The sequence below is a fragment of the Plectropomus leopardus genome, chromosome 4 (assembly GCF_026936395.1).
Source record: "Plectropomus leopardus strain MGB_pleo_1.0 chromosome 4, ASM2693639v1, whole genome shotgun sequence".
NCBI lineage: Eukaryota > Metazoa > Chordata > Actinopteri > Perciformes > Serranidae > Plectropomus > Plectropomus leopardus.
In genome coordinates this window covers 497,501-518,247 of record NC_142179.1, presented here as the reverse complement: position 1 = coordinate 518,247, position 20,747 = coordinate 497,501, and the positions used below count along the sequence as shown (strand labels likewise).

Sequence of the window (20,747 nt, the reverse complement as noted above, 5' to 3'; positions counted from 1 at the left end):
GTGTGTCTACGTGTGTGTGTGTGTATGTGTGTGTGTGTGTGTGTGTGTGTGTGTGCACGTGTGTGTGTGCAGGTGAGGCGTGCACAGCCGCCGTGCGTGCGAAGCGTTCTCTGACTGAGGAGGAGAAGACAAAGAAAGGTGAGTTCATGTTCACCTGCTGACATTCTCTGCGTTTCCTTCCTGACACTGAAGGGTTAAAGCTGCCGTGTGTTAAAGTGAATTTAAGGTATTGGTGTGTTTTCTTTCGTGTTCGATGAAAATAACAGCGGTCGTGTTTTTGTGGTTTCCAGCCTGAGTTCGGGCTCCGCAGATTCAAACTGATTTTACAAACTGTGAAGAAGACGTCGGCTTAAAACTCGATGAAGTGAAACAATTTTAAGAATTAAGTGAAATAAGTGAAATCCAGGGACGTCCCAGGATGTGAGGACCAACCCGCAGTTTGGGAGGCATGCTTTCTTTGAAATAATATTGGTTATTTATTTATATATCTTTACATTTTTGATGATTTTTTTTTCCTCTTAAATTTTTGGTTATTGAATTTGTTTTTATTTTGGTTATTTTTTAATGATTTTTTTTAAAAACAAAAGCATTTTTTTTCTGTGAGAAAACTTTGGTGAGTTTTTAAATTTCTTGGTGATTTTTTTGTCTTTTAAAATTTTGGGTGATATTTAAAAGCTTTGGTGATGTTTTTCTTTAAACTCTAAGACATTTTTGTGTGTGTGTGTGTGTGTGTGTGTTTTTTAATTTAAGAACCTTTTGATGATTTTCTCTAAAAATTTTGGATGATATTTTTCTTTATCTTTTAAAATTTTTGATATTTGAAGAAAACATTTTCCAAACCTGCTGGCCTGCCAAACTATAACTGAATTAAGAAATTATCGTTGGATTTTCATCTTTCTGATGGTCCATGAACACATCATGTGGGATGAACACAGTCAGGGAGAAAAAATTGTAGATATGGGTAAAAAAAACAAAAAATAAAATAGAACTAAATAAAGAACAGTCCGTTAGGCTTATGCTTATTTTCAAAAACAAAACAAAACAAAAAAACAGGCCACATAACACCATCAACGGGGCAATGAAAAAGTTACGGATCCAAAAAAACTTCAAAATAAAAGCTCTGTGGTGGACACTCACTTCATTATCAGGAACCACTGATTAAACACGAGCTGTTTACATCTGTCTGTGCATGTATCTGTGTGTGTGTGTGTGTGTATCTGTGTGTGTGTGTGTGTGTATCTGTGTGTGTGTGTGTGTGTGTGTGTGTATCTGTGTGTCCATGTATCTGTGTGTGTGTGTGTGTGTGTGTGTGTGTGTGTGTGTGTGTGTGTGTGTGTGTGTGTGTGTGTGTGTATCTGTGTGTGTGTGTGTGTGTCTGTGTGTGTGTATATCTGTGTGTGTGTGTTTGTGTGTGCATGTATCTGTGTGTGTGTGTGTGTGTGTGTATCTGTGTGTGTGTGTGTGTGTGTGTGTGTGTGTGTATCTGTGTGTGTGTGTGTGTGTGTGTGTGTGTGTGTGTGTGTGTGTGTGTGTGTGTGTGTGTATCTGTGTGTGTGTGTGTGTGTGTGTGTCTGTGTGTGTGTGTGTGTGTGTGTGTGTGTATCTGTGTGTGTGTGTGTGTGTGTGTGTGTGTGTGTGTGTGTGTGTGTGTGTGTGTGTGTGTGTGTGTGTGTGTGTGTGTGTGTGTGTGTGTGTGTGTCTGTGTGTGTGTGTGTGTCTGTGTGTGTGTGTGTCTGTGTGTGTGTGTGTGTCTGTGTGTGTGTGTGTGTCTGTGTGTGTGTGTGTGTGTGTGTGTGTGTGTGTGTGTGTGTGTGTGTGTGTGTGTGTGTGTGTCTGTGTGTGTGTGTGTGTGTGTGTGTGTGTGTGTGTGTGTGTGTGTGTGTGTGTGTGTGTGTGTGTGTGTGTGTGTGTGTGTGTGTGTGTGTGTGTATCTGTGTGTGTGTGTGTGTCCAGCGGAGAGTTACGGTGCCCTGAAGGTGTGCTGTGAGGGTGGGATGAGGTACATCCCAAAAAGCGTGACGTGCCAGCAGTTCGCCCTGCAGGTCAACAAGAATCATCCCCGCTGCAGGAGGGTCTTCAGGGTCTGCTGCGAGTTTGTCCAGCAGCACCTGGACCAGGACCAGAACCTCATCCTGGGACGCCACGGTCAGTCTGCGTTGGTTCTCAGTCATCCAGATCCAGAAACCTCAGATTAATATTCTCACCGCTCTTTCCTCATTTAACAGAATAAAACAGCTGACACACATCATACAAATTCCACAGAAACAAAATCAAACTCAGCCAAACCGTCCTGGTTTCTCTTGTTAGTAACCTAGTTAGTGAGTCCACTGTTCCACCAATCAGCAGCTCCGGTTTAGTCTAAAAAAATCCTTAATTCACCGAGTTAGATGTAAAAAACACGTCCTTATTCCCCACAGCCGGCTGGTTACAGTCCTGTAGTTCCTCCCTCCAACACCAGGTGTCGCTGTGTCTATCAGCTCAGCTGCTCCACCAGCAGACACTGCAGACTGAGCTCTGATGGTGCCTGCTGTGCACTACAGACAATGAATTTAACCCTTTAAAACCTGAGCAAATTGTTTATTTGTCTTGTTTTTTTTCATTAGGAGATGGCAAAAAGCAATATGACAAATAATTACTCAAAATTTGCACAAAATTTGTTAAAAAATAAAAAAGAAAGAAAAAAGAAAGAAAGAAAGAAAGGAGAAAAGAAATGAAAAGAAAAGAAAATGACCTGAAAATAAGCACACAAATAAATTTAAAAACAAGAATAAAATAAAAAAGAAGGAATGACTTAAAAAAATGCTAATATACATGTTTATGTGACATGATTTTAAACATTTGAATATAATATATATATATATATATATATATATATATATATATATATATATATATATATATATATATATATATATATATATATATATATATATATATTGTATTATATTTTCTATATAATTTCCCTGACTTCTTTAATACATTTTTTAATAATTTAATCTGCTTCTAAAAAACAAATGAACTAACAGATTTTCAGGTCATTTTCTTGTCATCTTTTCCTAACTTCTTGCAGTTTGCGGGGCACCTTATGCCAAGTTGCTCTTTTTTAATCTACTAAGCTAGTTTTTTTAAGAAGAAACCAATAATGGTTTTTTTCAGGTTTTATAGGTTTTGATGCTTATAAAAGGCACCTGAACGCAGCACAAGAAAACTGATGACGGTCCAGGTGTTAAAGGATTAACAGAAAGAGGAGCGTCTTTATTTATTACAAATTTACAGACAGGATGTCTAAGTACCTGATATACCACAATACCAGCCTTTGTGTGTGTGTGTGTGTGTGTGTGTGTGTGTGTGTGTGTGTGTGTGTGTGCGTGCGTGCGTGCGTGCGTGCGTGCTTGTGTGTGTGTTTGCAGCGATTGGCGGGGACTTCGACGTGGCTCCCTCTCTGGTTCGGAGCTACTTTCCGGAGAGCTGGCTGTGGGAGGTGCATCCTGTCAGGTGACACAAGCTCTGTGTTTGTTTGTGTTTGTTTGTTTGTTTGTTTGTTTGTTTGTTTGTTAACCCAAAAGATACGAATAAAAGCAGTGGTGTGGAGTTGAGAATACTCAAGTATTGAATTTAAGTAGTTTTGAGGTACTGCACTTGGTACAGGTTACGTTTTTGTTTTGTTTGTTTGTTTGTTACGACAAAAAGAATCAAAAAATAAAAGCAGTGGCGTAACGCAGTCAATACTCAAACACTGAACTAAAGATAGATAGATAGATAGATAGATAGATAGATAGATCCAGTTTGCAGCGTGACATGAATATTTTTTTTTAAAGTATATTATAATAATATACAGTATATATAATATGTACTGTATATTATAATAATATCATAATAGTAAAAAGTATATTCACATACTTAAGTACACACACACACCCAAGCACACCTCACCCATACTCATAACCACAAACACATTAGAGATGAAAAGAGACATCATTGTGATATTTTGTCTTTCCATCCTCTCTGTCCTCTGAGGGACCTTTAACTTTACTCCGTTTTTACATATTCTGATACTTTATACTTTTACTGCACTCAGAGGGAAACACTGTACGTTTAGCAGATTCACGGTATTAGTACCGCTGACACAGCGGTGAGGACTCCTCTGAATGTCTTTGTATTTTGTGTCTTCAGGCCGGGACAGATCTCTGCCATCACGTCTCTACCAGACTCTCTGACCACCTGGGACATCAAGGCTGTCGGCGTGTTCAAGGACGGTCAGTTTGTCTAAATTCACGCTGAAAAAGACGAGAAGTTTGCACAGAGACACAATAAAAAGAGTCTCCACAGCTCAGAAATCACGTCATGAGAATGTTACAGGATTTAGGACTTTTTTCTCAGATTTTAGGACATTTCTCAGATCTCAGGAGATTTCTAGGATTTTAGGTTTTTTAGGATTTTAGGCCATTTCTCTGTTTTTAGGACGCTTTTCCGGTCTTATTGTGCTGTCCTCTGTGTTTGGTGGGCTGAGGACAAATAAAGACGTGATGTATAATCTATTGTCTGTGTCTCTGCAGGTATGTGTGTGGCGGAGCCGGTCCAGGTGTCGGTCAGCCTGCCGCTCAGCGTGGACGTCCCGCTGCCCTATCAGGTGGTGAGAGGAGAGCAGCTGGAGCTGAAGGGCTCCGTCTACAACCAGCAGGCCGACAGCGTCACGGTGCGTCCGCGGTCCGCCGCGTGATGACGGTGGCTCAAAGCATGCTGGGAGCTGCAGTTGAGCGCGGTGCTAACTCTTGTGTCGTCCTCAGTACTGCGTGACTCTGACGGTCGGCCCGGCGCTCTGCCTGCAGCAGTCCAAGCCGGCCGCCGGGGGGACGGGGCTGCACTCCACGGCCTGCAGCTGGACGCCGCTGGCTGCTGGCGAGGTGGGGAAGGTGAGCTTCACCCTGCTGGGCCTGCAGGCCGGAGAACACACCCTGACCTTCACCCTGAGGACACGCCAGGGGGACAGAGACATCCTGGAGAAGACGCTGAGAGTGGTGGTGAGAACACAGACGGATGACAGCGTCAAACTCAAATCATGTCCAAATAAAAAATCAATAAATAAAACAAAGTCCCACTCAGAGTCTTAAATAAAGAAAAAAAAAGTCATATTAATAATGATAATAATGTTCGATTTACTTTAGATCAGTGGTTTTCAACAGGTGGCTCGCGCTCCAAAAGTGGGTCGCAGGTCCACTCTGAATGGACAACAAGTGTATCCTGTGTTTGTGTTTCAGCCTGAAGGAGTGAGGAAGGAGGTGTTTTCTGGAGGGACTCTGGACCCTCAGGGACTCTACGGTACGTTGACTCCGTCTGACCTGCCGCTCTGTGATTGGCCGCTATGCTCTGACAGGAAGGTCAAAGGTTAAAGTGTGTTTGTGCTGCAGGCTTCGAGAGGAGGACGGTGGAGCTGAAGAACAACCTGCCCACCAACATCGTCCCCAACACACCTGTGGAGAGGATGCTCACCATCAGCGGTGAGACACAGAGACACACACTGTGGTGCTGAGATATAGAGCGACAGAGACACGCAGAGACGCAGAGACACACACTGTGGTGCTGAGATATAGAGCGACAGAGACACGCAGAGACGCAGAGACACACACTGTGGTGCTGAGATACAGAGCGACAGAGACACGCAGAGACACAGAGACCCACACTGTGGTGCTGAGATATAGAGCGACAGAGACACAGAGACCCACACTGTGGTGCTGAGCTATAGAGCGACAGAGACACGCAGAGACACGCAGAGACACAGAGACTCACACTGTGGTGCTGAGATATAGAGCGACAGAGACACGCAGAGACGCAGAGACACACACTGTGGTGCTGAGATATAGAGCGACAGAGACACGCAGAGACGCAGAGACACACACTGTGGTGCTGAGATACAGAGCGACAGAGACACGCAGAGACACAGAGACACACTGTGGTGCTGAGATATAGAGCGACAGAGACACGCAGAGACACAGAGACCCACACTGTGGTGCTGAGATATAGAGCGACAGAGACACGCAGAGACACAGAGACTCACACTGTGGTGCTGAGATATAGAGCGACAGAGCTACAGAGACACAGAGACACAGAGATGCAGAGAGACACACTGTGGCGCTGAGAAATACAGCAACAGAGTGACAGAGCTACAGAACTACAGAGCTACAGAGCTACAGAGCTACAGAGCTACACAGCTACACAGCTACACAGCTACACAGCTTCAAGCTACAAGCTACATAGGGCTGCAGAAATGCAAAGACACAGAACTACAAAGCTACAAGGCCACAGAGATTTAAAGGTTTTAATGTTATGTGTCCTCTGGTCCAGGTGAGGTCCTCGGAGACGTCCTGACGGTGATGCACAGCCCTGAGGGACTCCGTCAGCTCGTCAACCTGCCGTCCGGCTCGGCGGAGGCGGAGCTTGGTGGGCTCCTCCCCCTGGTCCAGGTGTACCAGTACCTGGAGACGACGGGAAGCTGGGGCGTCCTGGGGACAGACATCCAGAAGAACTCAGCTGATCTGAGACAAAAGATCAGAGAAGGTGACAAGACACTGAGGACACACTGAGGACACACTGAGGACACACTGAGGACACACTGATGGTGAATGGAGGAGGTTATTTACTCAGTGTGTGTGTGTGTGTGTGTGTGTGTGTGTGTGTGTGTGTGTGTGTGTGCGCAGGTCTGGTGGGGATCAGCTCGTTCAGAGGACGAGACTCCAGCTACAGCATGTGGACCAAGAGAGAACCCAGCACCTGGTGAGGACACACACATCTACAGACATACATAGATATATATATAGATATATACATATGTATGTATATATCTATATCTATATATATGTGTTTGTGTAAAGATAGAAATGGGAGAATGTCTCTGATACCTCTCTGTCTGTGTCCCCCTGTCTGTCTCTGTGTCTCAGGCTGACAGCCCTGGCGGTGAGGACTCTGTCTCTGGTGGACTCGTTGGTCTCTGTGGACCATCAGTCTCTGTCAGACTCTGTCTCCTGGCTGATCCGCAGCACTCAGCAGCAGAACGGATCCTTCAGCGACCGCTCCTCCTTCAGACCCAACAAAGTCATGGTCAGTAACCTCCTCCTCCTCCTCCTCTCTCCTCCTCCTCCTCCTCTCTCCTGCGCCGCCTCCTCTCTGTGTTTTGGTAAACTCTGTTCTGATTGGCTGCAGGCTGCAGGGACGGCAGCTGTCGACCAATCAGTGTATCTGTCGTCCTTCGTCCTGATCGCCTTACACCGAGCGACGAGCATCAAAGACCCCATCCTGCAGCTCCGGGTGAGAGTGCACCTCCTCCTCCACCTCCTCCGTCCTCCTCCTCCTCCATGCTCCCCCTCCTCCGTCCTGCTCCTCCTCCATCCTCTTCCATCCTTGTCCTCCTCCAACCTCCTCCTCCTCCTCAATCCTCCTCCATCCTTGTCCTTGTCCTTGTCCTCCTCCATCCTCCTCCTCCTCTTCCTCCTCCTCTGTCCTCTTCCTCCTCCTCCATCCTTGTCCTCCTCCATCCTCCTCCTCCATCCTCCACCTCCTCCGTCCTCCTCCTGCAGGAGCTGTTTGTTTATCACAGTTTTAAATACTCTCTCTCCTTGTTTCCTCTCCTCTCTCTTTGTTTCCTCTCCTCTCTCAGTTCCATGATGACAGCATGAAATCTGCAGCGAACTACATTTCCCAGCATGCCCCGACAGTGAAGAGCGTGTACGTGCGTGCGGTGGCGACCTACGCTCTGACCCTTCACGACCCAAACAGCGAGGCGGCCTCGACGCTGCTCAGCAGTCTGGAGAAACTCGCCCGGGACAAAGGTAAATGTTTGTTTGTTTGTTTGTTTGTTTGTCACTACTGTTTATGTTTTTATTTATTAAACTGCACTGTGTGTGTGTGTGTGTGTGTGTGTGTGTGCAGGTCACCCCGCGGTGCTCAGGTACTGGCAGGAGTCCAGTGTGACAGCTGATTGGCTGAGACCGGACCAATCGAGCGGCCTGACGGTGGAGACGACGGCGTACGTCTTGCTGACGGCGCTGCTCAAGGTGCTGCAGCTTCCTGTTGATTCTGTATTTACGTTTTTGTTGATTGTTTATCATCATGAAGCATCAACAGCTTGTTGTTGTTGATCTCCAGTGTTCGAACTCTTTGAAAATTGGACTAATTTCTAAAGAGGGCGAAGAGCAAATTAAGAAATAACCCAAAAATGAGCGAAAAAGTGATCCGAGGTCACGCCTACAAAAAAAGAACATTTGCACAAAAAGTTAAAATAAAAACACTCGCTAAGCAAATGAAGAGGTAAAAAGTATTCAAATGTAATAGTGTTAATAAACAGAAATTTTTTTTTGTTTAACACAAAAAATAATTTATTAATATCATATTAATGAATATTATGAATTTTTTTTTTTTTTCAGGATAATTTTCCAGTGATCGTCTCTCTTTCTTTTTTCTCTCTCAGCTGTTTTTCGGGTCTTTTTCTCGTCACCTTTTATTAATTCTTGCCAACTTGCTTGTTGCCTTTATGTTTTTGAAAAAAACACCAGTTTGCTCAAGTTTCAGAGGTTTAAATGCTTTTAAAAAGCAAAACAAAACTGATGATCCAGGTTTCAGAGGGTTAACCCTTTAACGCCTGAAGGAACAGCAGCTCTTTTTTACACCTTTGAAATGTGAGCGAATTGGTTTGATTTCTTGCAAAAACACGGGAATTAAGGCAACAAGCAGCTCAGGAAGAATGTCCTGCAAACTGCAAAAAAACACACACAAAAAATAAAACAATAATAATATAAAATAGGTGATAAGGAAATGACCTGGAAATTAGCTTGGGGGAAATATTGAATATGATAACAAAAAGCAAAAAAAAAAAAAAAAAAAAGAAGAAGACTGCATTATAATTCTTTTAATTGTATATTGAAAATGATTTTACAGAAAATAGATTTTCTTTTGCACTTTCTTTCTTTCTTTCATTTTCAATCTTTTTTTTTCTCTCTTTGTTTCTTATTTTTGGTAATTTTCTTGCCAATTGCCAGTTTGTTCGGGTTTTAAAGTTAACTTTTCACCCACTGACCCCTCGAGAAATTTGGTTTGTTTTTGCTTTTGTTTTTTTAAGCTCAACAATGTCTTCATTGGACTTTTCAACTCTGACAGATATTACAGGTGAATTAAACAGTTTTGGCAGCAAATATTGTATACCATAAAATGAAAAGGCAAACCAAAAACCAAACCAAACAAAATCAAAAATAAAAAGAACAGCAACAAAAGTAAAATAAAATAAAATGAAATAAAATAAAATAAAATGAAATACAAATAAAGCAGGGCTGAAAAACAGATGTTACAGTTAAATCTTGAAGATTTAATGGACTAACATTTATTGTTTTTGTGTTTTAGTGTGGATGGATATATTTTGTAAAATAAATGTCGTGTGGACAGAATTTATTTTTTAACAGAGAGTGAAATATCTGTTTTTCAAAAAAATATCTGTATATACAGTTAATGAATGTTCATATCAACAACATTTTAACATGAGACGAGTCTTTTGTTTTGAAGGGGAGGATCCAGTACGCCAACCCCATCCTGACCTGGCTGACCCAGGATCAGCACTACGGACAGGGTTTCTACTCCGTACAGGTACACACACACACACACACACACACACACACACACACACACACACACACACGGATGCTCATTTCTTCTGGTGTTTTGGTTCACCTTTGACCTTCAACCTGTCCCCCCGTCTGTCCCTCAGGACACAGTCTTGACTCTGGAGGCGGTGACGGAGTACAGCAGGGTCGTCCCTCGAGCCATCCTCAATCAGGACATCAGCGTCCGCCAAAGCAGGAACGGACCGGTGCAACGAGTCCAGCTGAGCCAGAGCCGACCTGTGGCCACGCCCATCCAGGTGAGGGACAGGAGACGGTGGGTTGGACACAAACTGCCTCGTGATTACGCGGGATAAGTTCGATTCTGGTGCATGAAAACAGCAGGAGTGCTGCGCACTGCATTCTGGTTTTTGTAGGTTTTCTACCACAGCGCTTTGTCTCTGTTTCTGCTTGCGGAGCACAATTCAAAAAGAAAGACAAAATGAAATATTTCTTTAAAAACCTTCTGAACTGTGTGTCTCCCAGGTGACGACAGATGAAAACATCAGTGTTTTCACAGGTTATGGGAGGGGCGTGTCCAAAGTGAAGGTGGGTGTGGCTTATTACAGCGTCCTTGTGGATTTTTAACTTGAAAATGTCCCAGAATGCCCTTTGACCGTCCTGGCTGTGTTTCCAGATGAAGGCAGTTTACTATGAGACCACGTCGTCCTCACAGAACTGTAACTTTGACCTCACCATCGAGGTGGTGAGCCCCGAAAACAGTGAGTATTCAGCGTTTTCCACCGTGATGCAGCCTGCTGAAAATAGTACAAAATATTCATGACAGTACGACTGCTCAGGTAGCTAAATGATCAGAATAAAACGTGTCGTATCTGCCGACCTTCTTCCAGAATAAATTTCCTCTCCTCCTCAGATTCCAGTGTGCGTTCTCCTCAGCTGATCGCCTGCGTGAAGTGAGAAAACTGAAACTCTTTATTTTAATTTTTATGTATATATAACTTTATGTATATATATATATATGTACATACATATACCTGTCCATCAGTGTGACGACGTTTAAACGTGTGCTTCAGGTACAAACCTCCTCCTAATGAGGTGTTCACAGAGTCCAGTCTGACCGTGATGAAGATCCAGCTGCCGACAGGTGTGGACGCCACCTACGAGGACCTGAGACAGGTGTGAACGCTTCTTACTTCAGCTCTGAGTGGAGTTGACCTGAAATCTTTTTTTAAAGTAATTTATGACCTGAAACTCGAGTAGATGGTGTCGCTAAACGTCTTTAAATCTGAGATGAAAGAGTTAGACGCAGATGCAGGGGAACGTCGCCGTCTTTAGCCTGCCTGGTTGTACAAATGTCCCTGCAGAATTCCCTTTTGACTGACAGATAGTTCTCCTTCATTTATCTTTTTATTTTAACGCTTGTGAATTGTATTTTGTCTCCTTGTGACTCTGTCTGACACTTTGTGTTTTCCTTGAAAAGGAGATTCTTAATCTCAGCGGGACCAACCTGGTTAAAAATAATAAATAAAAAAAATTACATTTTTTTCACACAGTACAAAGATGAATAACAAACAGCGCTGGATTAAAGGCAGCGAGCAGCTGTTTATATATCAAATCTGAATATTTGTGCAGCTGAGTGAGGACGCACACGCGCTCAGTCCGCTTTCGTTTGATGATTTTTCTGTTTTTCAGTTCAGAGACGCAGACGAGCCGACCATCTCCGACTACAGGAAGGAAGGAAACACCCTGATAATCCAGATGGACTCTGTGAGCGACAACAACACGCAAAAACAACAACAACAACACCAACACCAGAGACAACAACACACAACAACAACAAACAACAACAACACGCAAAAACAACAACAACAACACCAACACCAGAGACAACAACACACAACAACAACAAACAACAACAACACGCAAAAACAACAACACCAACACCAGAGACAACAACACACAACAACAACAAACAACAACAACACGCAAAAACAACAACAACAACACCAACACCAGAGACAACAACACGCAACAACAACAAACAACAACAACACGCAAAAACAACAACAACAACAACAACAGAGACAACAACACGCAACAACAACAAACAACAACAACACCAACACCAGAGACAACACGCAACAACAACAAACAACAACAACACCAACACCAGAGACAACACGCAACAACAACAAACAACAACACGCAAAAACAACAACAACACCAACACCAGAGACAACAACACACAACAACAACAAACAACAACAACACGCAAAAACAACAACAACAACACCAACACCAGAGACAACAACACGCAACAACAACAAACAACAACAACACCAACACCAGAGACAACAACACGCAACAACAACAACAACACGCAAAAACAACAACAACAACAACACGCAACAACAACAAACAACAACAACACCAACACCAGAGACAACAACACACAACAAACAACAAACAACAACAACACGCAAAAACAACAACACCAACACCAGAGACAACAACACGCAACAACAACAAACAACAACACACAAAAACAACAACAACAACAACAACACCAGAGACAACAACACGCAACAACAACAAACAACAACAACACCAACACCAGAGACAACAACACGCAACAACAACAAACAACAACAACACGCAAAAACAACAACAACACCAACACCAGAGACAACAACACACAACAACAAACAACAACAACACGCAAAAACAACAACAACAACACCAACACCAGAGACAACAACACGCAACAACAAACAACAACAACACGCAAAAACAACAACAACAACAACACCAGAGACAACAACACGCAACAACAACAAACAACAACAACACCAACACCAGAGACAACAACACGCAACAACAAACAACAACAACACACAAAAACAACAACAACACCAGAGACAACAACACGCAACAACAACAAACAACAACAACACCAGAGACAACAACAACAAACAACAACAACACGCAACAACAAACAACACGCAAAAACAACAACAACACCAGAGACAACAACACGCAACAACAACAAACAACAACAACACGCAAAAACAACAACAACAACACCAGAGACAACAACACGCAACAACAACAAACAACAACAACACGCAAAAACAACAACAACACCAGAGACAACAACACCAACACCAGAGACAACAACACGCAACAACAACAAACAACAACAACACCAACACCAGAGACAACAACACGCAACAACAACAAACAACAACATGCAAAAACAACAACAACAACAACACCAGAGACAACAACACGCAACAACAACAAACAACAACAACAACAACACCAGAGACAACAACACGCAACAACAACAACAAACAACAACAACACGCAAAAACAACAACACCAGAGACAACAACACGCAACAACAACAAACAACAACAACACCAGAGACAACAACAACAAACAACAAACAACAGCACGCAACAACAAACAACACGCAAAAACAACAACACCAGAGACAACAACATGCAACAACAACAAACAACAACAACACGCAAAAACAACAACAACAACAACACCAGAGACAACAACACGCAACAACAACAAACAACAACACGCAAAAACAACAACACCAGAGACAACAACACCAACACCAGAGACAACAACACGCAACAACAACAAACAACAACAACACCAACACCAGAGACAACAACACGCAACAACAACAAACAACAACATGCAAAAACAACAACAACAACAACAACAACAGCAGAGACAACAACACGCAACAACAACAAACAACAACAACACCAACACCAGAGACAACAACACGCAACAACAACAACAACACGCAAAAACAACAACACCAGAGACAACAACACGCAACAACAACAACAACAACAACACCAGAGACAACAACACGCAACAACAACAAACAACAACATGCAAAAACAACAACAACACCAGAGACAACAACACGCAACAACAACACGCAAAAACAACAACAACAACACCAGAGACAACAACACGCAACAACAACAACAAACAACAACACGCAAAAACAACAACAACAACACCAGAGACAACAACACGCAAAAACAACAACAACAACAACACGCAAAAACAACAACAACACCACCAGAGATAACAACACGCAACAACAACAACACCAGAGACAACAACATGCAAAAACAACAAACAACAACAACACGCAAAAACAACAACAACACCAGAGACAACAACAACAAACAACACGCAACAACAACAACAACAACACCAGAGACAACAACACGCAACAACAACAAACAACAACAACAAACAACAACAACAACAACACCAGAGACAACAACACGCAACAACAAACAACAACAACACGCAAAAACAACACCAACACCAGAGACAACAACACGCAAAAACAACAACAACAACAACAACACCAGAGACAACAACAACAAACAACAACAACACGCAAAAACAACAACAACACCAACACCAGAGACAACAACATGCAAAAACAACAAACAACAACAACACGCAAAAACAACAACAACACCAGAGACAACAACAACAAACAACACGCAACAACAACAACAACACCAGAGACAACAACACGCAACAACAACAAACAACAACAACAACAACACCAGAGACAACAACACGCAACAACAACAAACAACAACAACAACACCAGAGACAACAACACGCAACAACAAACAACAACAACACGCAAAAACAACACCAACACCAGAGACAACAACACGCAAAAACAACAACAACAACACCAGAGACAACAACAACAAACAACAACAACACGCAAAAACAACAATAACAACAACACGCAAAAACAACACCAGAGACAACATGCAACAACAACAACAAACAACAACACGCAACAACAACAGCAGAGACAACAACATGCAACAACAAACAATAACAACAGCAGAGACAACAACACGCAACAACAAACAACAACAAACAACAGCAGAGACAACAACACGCAACAACAACAACAACAAACAACAACAGCAGAGACAACAACACGCAACAACAAACAACAACAGCAGAGACAACAACACGCAACAACAAACAACAACAACAACAGCAGAGACAACAACACGCAAAAACAACAACAACACGCAAAAACAGCAGCAAACAACATAAACTCTGAATCACCAACAACGCACCAAAATACCATTTTATATTTCCCTCTGTGTTATGGTCACTTCCTGTCTGATCACTTCCTGTCTGATCACTTCCTGTCTGATAACTTATGATCACTTCCTGTCTGGTTGCCAGGTTCCCTCAGACATCTTTGTGTGCGTCGGTTTCGGGGTCACGACCATGTTCAGGGTGGGCGGAGCCAGCAAGTCCCTGTTTACCGTCTCTGAGCCTCAGGACAAAGGTCAGAGTAAAAACCAGCGACTTTACGTAATGATGATGATAAAATGTCTGGACCGCCGCCCCGCGTCTGTCCACCGTCTGTCCACCGTCTGTCCACCATGCAGGCAGCTGTTTCAGATTTAGTCTTCAGACAAGAACGCTTTTCAGTCACATGATTGACTTAAACATCTTTATCTATATAGCACTTTTTAAGCTTAAGCACAAAGTACATCCCAAATAAAAAGGTTTACAGAATAAAATCACATAAGATGTCAGAAACCCACACGGCTTTTCCCATACTCTGACGTTTTTGTGGCATTTTTGACGACATACTGTAAACGCCTCTTCTTTCTCCTGCAGGCAGTGAATGCAGCAGATATTTCAGCTACGAGCAGCAGAAGCTGCAGCGCCTCTGTGTGGACGAGCAGTGTCAGTGTATGACGGGTAACGGCTGCAGCCGCCACATCACTGATGCTGAGCGATGGATTTTCTCTCCTTCATCACCAGCTTTTGGTCAACATGTTGCACGTGGTTTATGTTTTCATTGTAACGTTATATTTTGTTGTTGTTTAGCTGCGTGCGCTGCCTACAGAGGAACCATCGATTTGACTCTGACAGCAGCCAAACGCACAGAAGAGACCTGCAAGCCGCACATCACATACGGTGAGAAAAGCAGATTTAATGCTGATAGTCTTTGAGGAGGATGAGGTGAACCTCTCAGGCCGATTCTGCTCTGACTGGGGGGGGGGTAGGGTTATCAGAGAAGTTGGAGGTAATTTGAGTTCATTCATTCATTCAAACCTTTATATAAGACTCGGGAAATCATTTTCAGTGATGCTGAGCGAGAATGAAGACATTTAAACTACTAAACAAACACAAAGAATAACAGTGACAGTAACGATAAATCACTCAAAACAACAAACCACTATAACAAAAAAAGCTGTGGTGGTGGCAGAGTCCAAATTTGAGATCCTCTGCAGATGATTTCATGCAAAAGGAGAACTGTGAGACATTTTTCCTAGTTCAGTTCTGATTTGATTAATGTGAAATAACAAAAACAAGTTCCAGGATATGAGAACTTCGAGTTAAAAGAAGAGAAATATTGTGATTCAAAGCTTTGTAGATGAATAAATGCTGCCAGTGTTGGTCCCTCTGTTTGCTGAAACTTTGATAAACAACAGTTTTGTGGTTTTTTATGCACAGTGGCAGTGATACTCAATTTAGGGCCCACGGGCCAAATCTGGCCCCTGACAGACACTATGAATAGTTTTTATCCTTTTAGTATCCAAAAGGTGTCAGAGTGCATAAAAGCGCAGCATCAACGTAGAGCTTGTTGATCAAAAAAAGAACCAGGATCCCCCACACCCCCGACAGAGGTCCTAGATAAGACGCTAATGTCCTAAAATCCCTGAAATGTCCTAAAATTGAAGAAATGTCCAAAATCCTAGAAATGTTGTAAAATTCAAGAAATGCAGTACACACAGTAATTTCTTCCATCTCTCTATTATTATTATTATTATTATTATTATTATTATTATTATTATTATCATTATTATTTTAGATTTCTTTTTACCTTTCTTCTTTATTCCCCTTTTCTTGCCTTTTTGGAAAAATATATTTTGCAAAGTTGGTAAACATGTATGACGTCTTACCCTCTAGGTAGGGCTGGGCAATATGTAAAAAAGTCTTATCACGATAATTTTTTCACATCAGTCGATATCGATATATATCATGATATATATCAAATCACTATTTCAGTCAAGAAATAAGGTTAATTTAGGTTTAAATATTTATTTTCTGTCAGACATTGAACATGACAAATATACTGTAGAACAGCATCACCAGCTGGAGGACCTATTCTACTAAAACTCACAGAGGTCCAGTTACTAAAATGTCCTCCCAGCAAAGGTCCGAGCCTCATACCTAAAATCAATATCACCATTAACTGAACATTTTACTTTGATTACCATTAAAGAACGATTATTTTGCTTTTTTTTGTGTGTTTTGTTTTTTGCCCTCATAGTTCACTGACGCAGTGTCATGTGACCATGGTGTGTTGGAGTGTAATAAACATATGATTTATTATTATTGATTAAACTTTCCAGCATTATGTAAAAATGAAAAGCTCCATCTGAAACAAACTTCAGGTAAATTTAAGCACATTGTGCTGATAATAGTCCAACCTCTCCTGACTGCAGGACTCTGACTTCAGCTTCTGTCAAACTTCCTTGCTGTTAATCATTTTACTCAGGAATTAAAAACTTTTGAGTCGGCCTACTTCTCCTATAGCTGCCAACAGCCTGCTGACATTCACAGTTAGAGAAAGGCTGAAAATAAGCTCATGTGCTTGTGGCCCCGGGCCCCCAAAACATTACATCTGCCCCTGGTAATAATAATGAGAGCTCAGCGCGAGCGGCCGGATGAGACACGGAGCGATGCGTCCTGGTGTTTCTAAATAATTCATCCAAAGTCTGATTAAAGCTGAAACTAACACAAAGTCGTCTGTAGAGTCTAAAGAAGTCACTTTCACCTCTGCAGATGTGTCTGTTTCAGACACTTTGGTGCTGTGAGGAGAAGCTGCGCTCTGTCTGTCTGTCTCACTGCGCTGCTGTCGGACCATCGGCTGTTTGATCCGCCATGATGAAATGCTGTGGCTGTCAAACACTCAGCTGTTCGACAGTCAAAGTCCTTCACTGCATTAGTTTCTCTGCGGCTCTATTCTTATTGTCATTGGCTGTTCGTGTTGTCTGTCAAAACATGGCTGGGATGCGTTGTATATCTATTGATGTTGTTATCGTTTCATCGCCCAGCCCTACCTTTAGAGTATTTTTTTATTTTTTCAAACAATGTTCTCTAAACATTGGTACAAGCAATTCTATTTTCAGCACTTGCCCACTACACACTTCGCTACATTTCCGATTGTATGTTTTTTTGAAAACCCGAATATAAAGAGTCCCTCTTCATTGTCCTGTTTGTGTCCCTGCAGCCTACAAAGTGACGGTGAAGTCTTTGGCAGCAGAAGGAGACTTTATGACCTACACAGCCTCCGTAGTTGAAGTCCTGAAGAACACAGACAAAGGTGAAAAAACTCAGATGTATAAATCGGAAACATCATCTGGTCAGCGGGACACTTTCACACCAGAAAATCAGCTGATCAGTAGATTCAGTCTGAAGCTTCATATCATCATGTTTTTCTCCTGCAGCTTCATGAACTCCCATAGTCAGTTTTTAGCGTCTCTCTGACGTCGTGTTTAGCAAATGATTTGTTAAAATGGTGAAAGAGCCACAAAAATAAGAAAAATAAGAAAATTAACTTAATTCATCATATTGAACATCCCGGCTGTAACATTACTGTGAGAAAAAAACAAGCAAAATCTGTTTCAAAATGATGATTGAAAATGAATGTTGTTGATGTCTCTAATCCTCGCCTTGTCTCATCGTCTCCTCTCTTCGTCTCCTGCAGAGTTCGAGGCGGTGAGTTCAGGTACGGAGGTGGAGCTGGTGAAGAAGGTCACCTGCAGCGCTGTCGACCTCCAGAACAACAAACAATACCTGGTGATGGGAGCCAAGGGGTCAGAGGTCACGCTCAGCCACGCCTTCAAGTCAGTGACTCCACCCAGTCGCTCACCTGTAGTTCTTCTTCTCTCTCACCTGTCCTTCTTCTTCGTGTGTCTCTGACCTCTAGTAATCCGTCCTGCAGGTATCGTCTTCCTCTGGACTCGGAGGCGCTGGTGGAGCTGTGGCCGACAGATTGTAGTTCTCCCGAGTGTTTGGACTACATTTCACATCTGGATGACTTTGCTCTGGACCTGCAGTTGGCCGGCTGCCCCGACGCATCGAGACGAAGATGAAGAAATATCTGTAAAATTTGTTAGCTCAAAGTTTTCATGTAAATGGACTGTATTTCTCCCTTTCCTAATAGTGTCCTACTGTGGAAATTTACCAATTAAAGTGAAATAAATTCCCTAATTGTAACTGACAGATCACACTGGGAACATTGAGAACATTGGGAACACTGGGAACACTGGGGACACTGGGGACACTGGGGACACTGGCTCATTATATCCTGGCTGAGGCTCCATAACAAACCTGCATTAATATTTTTTACAATGGAAAAAATGATGAAAAATATTCTACTGCTACATAATGTTACCTTCAAACGGCAAATTTTATTACTTTCTAACTGTGAATTTTGGGAGTAACTTTTTTTATTTTGCATTTATGTATTTAAAATTCACCATCATTAATAAGTAATCAATGAATACAATATTATATTTAGTATGTTCAAAATGAAAAATTTCATTTTTAAGCTTAGTTTTGATATTATGATTAGTTAAACACAAAATATCTTTTAACTAGTCCAAAGAATAACCGAAGGTATACAGAAAGTATACTCGTTCATCACTCGTGTCTCATCTCATCTCATCTCATTTACTTTACCTATTTTAATTTATTTTTTGGCATTTTTTCTGTAAAGATTTTTGGCAGTTTCGAAAAACAAAAATTAAGACAAACGTTTTAGTTCAATTTTTGATAATTTCTAAAGAAAACATTTTGGCGGTTTATTTCTACTTATTTTAATTGAATTTAATATTTTAATTTAACTTATTCTATTTAGCTTTAGCTTTTTGTGATTTTAAAGAAATCATTTCTGTCTTTTTTCTTTTCTTTTTTTGTTAAAAAACTCTTTGGTGATCTTTGAAGGAAACATTTTGGCTTTTTTGTTTCTTTTTTGTGGTCTTAAAAGAAAATATTTTAGTTATTAATTTTTCTGTTAACATTTGTCAGTTTTTGAGAGTTTCAACTTCAACTTTTAAAAACATCAACGTTTTAAAAATCTAACTCATCTCTCATTAATGGCGGAGGAGGCTCGTGCATTTTTCCGTAAGTCACGTGGGAGGGAGCTTCACCCCTCTCCCCTCACAAATACACCACAGTCCCTAATCTTGTGTCAGATAGTGCGAAGTAGAAAAATCCGACTTTCTGAGGAGACCGTGAAGGCAGCATCCACCTGCAGCGCGTGCTCTCGGTAAGCAGCGCGTGCTCTCGGTAAAAACGGCTCCGTCGGCTTTTAACGGAAACTTGCGGTGAAACTTCGCGTGTTTAGGTCGAGTTGTTTTTTTTCTCTCCGGTTCGTCGACGTAAACTAACGACGGTTCACCGGGCTCGTGTCAGCCGGTTTCCATGGAGATCGAGGATTAACTAACTAACTAAGCGGGCTAACGGCTAACGCAGGTAAAGTTGCCGGTAACCGTCAGTTCGTGTCGGTCTCCGGGTTCGTCACTGGCAGCGGTGTCCGTTAAAGGAACTGCCGGTGAACTCGGGCTGAAGTTAGTTACGTTAAACCGGTTTGTGTTGCTATGGTGACCGAACGTTAACCGGGCTAAAGCTAACTGTCTGGTCAGTTTACAGACTAGCTCAAAGCTAACATCACCGCGGGTTTCTGGGTCAGAGGTCAGGTTAACCCCTGAAAGACGACGTCAGATCAGAGACCCGGTGAGGACACCCAGGTCCTCAGGGACAATTTAACCCTTTAAACCCACTGTGTTGTTAACCAGCATCAGTCCTAACCGCATCTCTAAGATAATCGCTCATTTCCAGAGCTTTAACCCTTTAAATGCGGTTTTTAAAACACGTCAATGTGATGTAACTGTACACATTAACACTTTCAGCTAAATCAGGGAGAGAAGCAGCTCCAGCAGAGCTGCAGGTTTCCGTCTGTGCTTCAATAAATACAGAAAAGACAGAATCTGACTGAAAAAACTCCAAACATCACCTGATAAAATT

The 20,747-nt window shown here is 42.1% G+C and overlaps 2 protein-coding genes across 11 annotated transcripts in view; both read left to right on the top strand.

Annotated features, from left to right (window-relative positions):
• c5 (complement C5) overlaps positions 1–18,939 on the top strand; it is a 28,601-nt gene extending 9,662 nt beyond the window's left edge. For both annotated transcript variants that reach the window (XM_088076087.1, XM_088076089.1), the window contains 27 exons: positions 73–138; positions 1,954–2,145; positions 3,411–3,495; positions 4,174–4,256; positions 4,557–4,696; positions 4,788–5,021; positions 5,259–5,319; positions 5,409–5,498; positions 6,343–6,555; positions 6,696–6,771; positions 6,936–7,095; positions 7,198–7,302; positions 7,652–7,823; positions 7,924–8,048; positions 9,547–9,627; positions 9,749–9,901; positions 10,128–10,190; positions 10,279–10,363; positions 10,516–10,555; positions 10,676–10,778; positions 11,295–11,369; positions 14,877–14,982; positions 15,321–15,404; positions 15,534–15,623; positions 17,947–18,039; positions 18,424–18,562; positions 18,661–18,939. In XM_088076087.1, coding sequence (XP_087932213.1) covers positions 73–138; positions 1,954–2,145; positions 3,411–3,495; positions 4,174–4,256; positions 4,557–4,696; positions 4,788–5,021; positions 5,259–5,319; positions 5,409–5,498; positions 6,343–6,555; positions 6,696–6,771; positions 6,936–7,095; positions 7,198–7,302; positions 7,652–7,823; positions 7,924–8,048; positions 9,547–9,627; positions 9,749–9,901; positions 10,128–10,190; positions 10,279–10,363; positions 10,516–10,555; positions 10,676–10,778; positions 11,295–11,369; positions 14,877–14,982; positions 15,321–15,404; positions 15,534–15,623; positions 17,947–18,039; positions 18,424–18,562; positions 18,661–18,811 — 3,065 coding nt within the window. In that variant the 3' untranslated portion in view covers positions 18,812–18,939. The remainder of the gene's footprint in view (positions 1–72; positions 139–1,953; positions 2,146–3,410; positions 3,496–4,173; positions 4,257–4,556; positions 4,697–4,787; positions 5,022–5,258; positions 5,320–5,408; positions 5,499–6,342; positions 6,556–6,695; positions 6,772–6,935; positions 7,096–7,197; positions 7,303–7,651; positions 7,824–7,923; positions 8,049–9,546; positions 9,628–9,748; positions 9,902–10,127; positions 10,191–10,278; positions 10,364–10,515; positions 10,556–10,675; positions 10,779–11,294; positions 11,370–14,876; positions 14,983–15,320; positions 15,405–15,533; positions 15,624–17,946; positions 18,040–18,423; positions 18,563–18,660) is intronic.
• Positions 18,940–19,083: 144 nt separating this feature from the next.
• The window catches only part of cntrl (centriolin), a 98,333-nt gene continuing 96,669 nt past the window's right edge, over positions 19,084–20,747 (top strand). For 6 of the 9 annotated variants that reach the window (XM_088076095.1, XM_088076094.1, XM_088076093.1 and 3 more), the window contains exon 1: positions 19,996–20,195. The gene's annotated coding sequence lies outside the window, so the exon portion shown is untranslated. The other 3 variants (XM_088076098.1, XM_088076091.1, XM_088076092.1) reach the window with 2 other exon arrangements.